At 46.3% G+C, this 5000-nt stretch overlaps 1 protein-coding gene across 3 annotated transcripts in view; it reads left to right on the forward strand.

Moving 5' to 3' along the window:
- Positions 1-5000, forward strand: part of spon1a (spondin 1a) — a 163773-nt gene that overhangs the window by 33930 nt on the left and 124843 nt on the right. For all 3 annotated transcript variants that reach the window (XM_063189021.1, XM_063189022.1, XM_063189023.1), the window contains exons 4-5: positions 1950-2023; positions 3633-3755. In XM_063189021.1, the coding sequence (XP_063045091.1) occupies positions 1950-2023; positions 3633-3755 (197 nt within the window). The remainder of the gene's footprint in view (positions 1-1949; positions 2024-3632; positions 3756-5000) is intronic.

Here is a 5000-nt window from a genome sequence, read left to right on the forward strand (position 1 = left end):
TCTCTCTGTTCTGTACTCACTGCCTCTGCTTCCCTCTGTCTCTGTGTGTCTTGCCCACTGCCTCTGCTCGTTGCCAGCCTGCCTGGCTGCAGAGTCCATAGCCAGATGGGCTATCTGGTTTTAGTGTTGGTTCAGGACTGGGCCGTGGTACTGTGCGACCTCTCCCTTTGCTCCTCTGATTGATGGCGGATGTGCCTCGATGCTTAATGTCTCTCCTCGTAAAAAACGGTGCTAATTGAGCTCCCAATCGCTTCCTATCCTGCGAGATCTCTCTCGTTAAAATATTAAAAATCCTCCCCGCTGTTCTCTTGAGTCCACCATGACTCTTGAAATTGGAGATGAGTCATGTCTCTACTATAGCCTTCAGCCATTAACAAAGAAAGGAAAAAGCAAAAAAAACAAAAAAACAGGGATTTTTCTTTTTTTTTTTTTACATCTGGCCTTTGTTTGGAAGGCTGTGAATTGGCTTTGAATGCCCCCCTGACTAAGCTGTTCCATTGGGTGCTGTAGGCAGCTCTTGCTGCTGGTGCACTAAAGCCTCCATCTGTTAGCGGCTAGCAGCGGTTCCCAAACTTCTCCTGCCCGGGCCCCCCTTTTTTGTGGCCTAAAAATATATTTCTGACCGCCTACTCTGTAAAAATACCAAATACTGTACCTCTTGCAGAGTTGAAATGAACTCCATATTATGCTAATATTAGCAGTCGAATGCATTAATCATCCCATTGAGTTGAGTTGAAATTACACTGTCCACCTGTATAGTTTTACACTTTTTAATCCACTGTTACAGACTCTCCTCAGTCTCTCTATACTATATATAGAAGTTACTCTGAAATATTGGCCCGCCTGCAGTAACTCTATCCCCCCTCAGTGTGTTGAATAGTGGTGTAAATCACAGCCTCCATGACGATATGATTCAATATCGATATCTTATTATTCAATGCCATGCGATGCAATGCAATGCAATGTGATTATTTTAGATACTTAAGAATGCCCCACAATACGATACAATACGATTAGGTTCGACTTTTTTTCCAATTACTTTTGTACTTCAATTATGTTATGGAGCTAGGTCATTGGGCAGGGGCCAGCAATTCGATTGTTTTCTATACTTAAGAGTGCCCCACGATACGATGCGATTTGATTCACTTGTCAGATTATATCGCGATACATCGATACATTTCGATTATTATTTACACCCCTAGTGTTAAACTGTAAGGCAGGGTTTAGCTGCCTGCCACCAGGACGTGTAGTTGTGCAGCAGTGGTGCTGTTGCCTGACGTCCAGTACATCCCACAGGCAACCCCAAATAAGCCTGTGGGGAATGGTGATTACCCTTTCTTCTCTCCGCTCCAGGTCCTAACAATGCCTTTCTCTCTCTCCTTTTCTCCGTGTTTTCAACTCTCTCTCTCTCTCTTTCTCTCTCTCGCTCTTCTCTCTCCCCTGTCTTGTTTTCTATTTCTTTCTCTTTCTTCTTGTATCATCACTCCCTCCATCACTTTCTCCACCTTTTTCTTCTTAATGATGCGTCATCTCGCTCCTTTCTCTTCTCTGCCTCTGTCTGCCCCTGATATTTTCCACTATCCTTCTATCTCCCTGTACTAACTGGGTTTGCTGCCCTATTCTTGTTCTGTCCTACTCTCTATTCACACCACACCTCTTTCCTCTTTTCATTACTCCTCTCCTCTCCTCTCCTCTCCTCTCCTCTCCTCTCCTCTCCTCTCCTCTCCTCTCCTCTCCTCTCCTCTCCTACCTTTCTCCTCTCCTCTCATCTCCTCTCCTCTCCTCTCCTCTGCTCTCTCTCGCTCCTCTCCGTCATCCAACCTCTCTTCTCTCTCTCTCTCACCCTCATCTCATTTCTCTGCTCATTTCTCCCCCATGTCCTCACTCATTCTCTCCTTTTCCCCCTTCTCCTCTCCTGCTCTATTTCCTCTCTGTCCTTTTTTTGCCAGGGCAAGCATTGTTCAGAAGAAGATCATCTACTTCCAGGATGAAGGCTCCCTCACAAAGAGGATGTGTGAGAAAGGTAAGCCTTTCATGGTCGAGGAGAGATGAGATGGCTCAGTTGCCGCCGCTAAAGAAACCCATTCTCTGCCCCTGCACTCAACTACGCACCACCCTACCCCCTGCTGTGCTACTGTGTGTGTGTGTGTGTGTGTGTGTGTGTGTGTGTGTGTGTGTGTGTGTGTGTGTGTGTGTGTGTGTGTGTGTGTGTGTGTGTGTGTGTGTGTGTGTGTGTGTGTGTGTGTGTGTGTGTGTGTTTGTGTATGTGTGTGTGTGCTCCCTCCTAGCCAAGTGCACCAGGATATATATAGCTGTGTGCTCGCGTTCACTCTCTCTCTCTCTCTCTCTCTCTCTCTCTCTCTCTCTCTCTCTCTCTCTCTCTCTCTCTCTCTCTCTCTCTCTCTCTCTCTCTCTCTCTCTCTCTCTCTCTGTCTGTCTCCCTCTCTCTCTCTCTCTCTCACTCTGTGTCTCTCTCTCTCTTTTCATCTGCTCCCTCTCTCCCTCTGTTTTTCTCTGCGAGTGCGAGTGAAGTGCGTGAAGTGAAGTGTCGGCTTCGGCGGCCACGATTTCTGTGTCAGCACTTGCATGAGAATGATCTTAAATGAGCCTGGTACTGGCCAGCCTCCTGCAAGCCCCTGTTATCGGGTATTGTGTGCTGCGCAAGGATGATCAAAGAAGTTGTGTGTGTGTGTGTGTGTGTGTGTGTGTGTGTGTGTGTGTGTGTGTGTGTGTGTGTGTGTGTGTGTGTGTGTGTGTGTGTGTGCGTGCGTGCGTGTGTGTGTGTGTGTGCGTGTGTGTGTGTGTCTGTGTCTGTGTCTGTGTGTGTGTCTGTGTGTGTGTGTGTGTGTGTGTGTGTGTGTGTGTGTGTGTGTGTGTGTGTGTGTGTAAATGTGGTACCACATCTCATGTGTGGTACTACATCTGCATCTCGTGTGTATGTTGCAGTTTCCATGTAAGTAAGCCTCACTTCGAAGCAATACTGAGGTTTTCACTTATCCATCCACCCTGTGTGAGTGTGTGTGTGTGGGTGCGCATATGTGTGTGCGTGGGTGTGTATGCATGCAGGTGTGTGCGTGTGTTTATGTACAGTACTTGTATGTGTGTGTATATGTACCGTATATGCACCACCTTGTAATACATCACACTTACACTAAGCTGACGCTTGTACGTACAGTACATGTTGAATACTGTACATGCACAGCTCTGCTGGAAAGGTTTGTGTCACCCTGTTGTTCTTTAAAAAAAAATCCACACTTCTAATTTCCTCCAACTTCTAAACTTTGTCTCATCTATTCACTCAATCAATGTCTCTCTCTCCCCTTTTCAAAGAGCCACTCAAGCTTGAAATCTTGCCCTGTTTTTCTTAACCCGTTAAGACACAGCGTTATACATTTGTTGTTCCCAGAATGGCAATGACCAAGACGTAGTGCATTACTAAAGGCCCTGTATACAGTATGTCATAGTAGTGGAGTACTATGATGGTTAACTTAACTATTCAATGACTATTAGATCATTCCACTGGTAGAACAGTGTGCATTTATGTAGCCACATGCAATCTATACTTCCAATCTACTTTTTTTGTCTGATCTATCCACCCTCCTCATGTGCCTCTCTCCTCTCCTTTCCCACAGAGCCCCTCTACGGGGAGTCTACAGACAAGCCCCTAATGGACTGCTGCGCCTGCGGAACGGCCAAGTACAGGGTGACGTTTTACGGCAACTGGTCGGAGAAGATGCATCCCAAAGACTACCCCAGTAAGTGAATCTTCATAAAAGTAAGAGAGTGCCCATCCCAGTATGCTTCAAGTTTTGGCAAAGGACGCGCTCAACTTCTTGGAAAAACGAAAGTCTTCGGGTGTGCGATAAAATGTATCAACTTACATTGGTACAGTGGTCATGCACTGATGAAGGCTTGATAGCCAAAATGCGTTTGCTTTTTGGACATGGTGGTAATATAAATAAATAATGAGACGCAGTTTGTGAGTGCGGATTTTTCTTCCTTAAGCCCATCCCAGTATGCACATCCCAGAGCTACAGTGTGCGGACTTTTACTCTTTCTACCCCAGTAAGTGCCCTTCAAACCTGGACGCACAGTGTCCCCGTTATATACGTAGAGCACTGCAGACAGGTGTTCATCGCTCTTAGTGTTACGTGACAGTCCAATTACATGTAGCCCTCATATAAGTGGCTGTAATGTAATAGATGGAGCTTACTGTGCGTAATGGAGCTACATCCGCAGAGCCGCTGACAGATTTTGCTGGGCCCGGGACAAAGTCATCTGAAAGGTCCCCCTACACAATACATACAATGTAAGGGGGACCCAATTCTGGGGCCCCTATCTCACTGGGCCCGGGACAACATACCCCTTTGTTTCCTCCCCTGTCGCCGGGACTGTACATCCGCGTGGTGCTCTTTGCTCGGGGGCTGGAGCCGGAGCCGGAGCCAGAGAGCTGGAGCTGGAGCTTGCTGTGTGTGTACACCTCATGTGGAGGCTATAAAAAGTTCTCTCCATTAAAAGGTGGTTATTTCACTCTCGGCTGGAATGGATCACGTAAAACATCTCCTTTCGCTGCAGAGGCTGCTTATTGCGGCCTTCCCTAAAGACTACTCACTTAAACGCTCGGCACTGCGCGCACACTTTAATCAGAGGTTGTCTATTGTTTCAAGATGAACAAAATGTACCACCACACGGTTAGTAAAAACCAAATATGGATCCTCCCCTCTTTCGTACATGCGTCAGAACATCTGGTAAATTATTACCGTGCTGTTCATTTTAATGTGACTCACTCGAGGGAAAGCTGTTGAAATTTACAGGAATTACACAGTCAGAACGGCTCTATCATTGAGACTATGGTAACTTGTGTATGAAAGAAGACATGACAATGCCCATCATGTTGTCAATCATCATGTCAATTTTTGTCCTCAAGTAGTAGAGCAGCAATTATGTAATCATAATCTTGAGTGCCAGAACAAGCATAACCTTCCGGCACAAAACAGGAA

Source organism: Engraulis encrasicolus, chromosome 22, assembly GCF_034702125.1.
Source record: "Engraulis encrasicolus isolate BLACKSEA-1 chromosome 22, IST_EnEncr_1.0, whole genome shotgun sequence".
Lineage (NCBI taxonomy): Eukaryota > Metazoa > Chordata > Actinopteri > Clupeiformes > Engraulidae > Engraulis > Engraulis encrasicolus.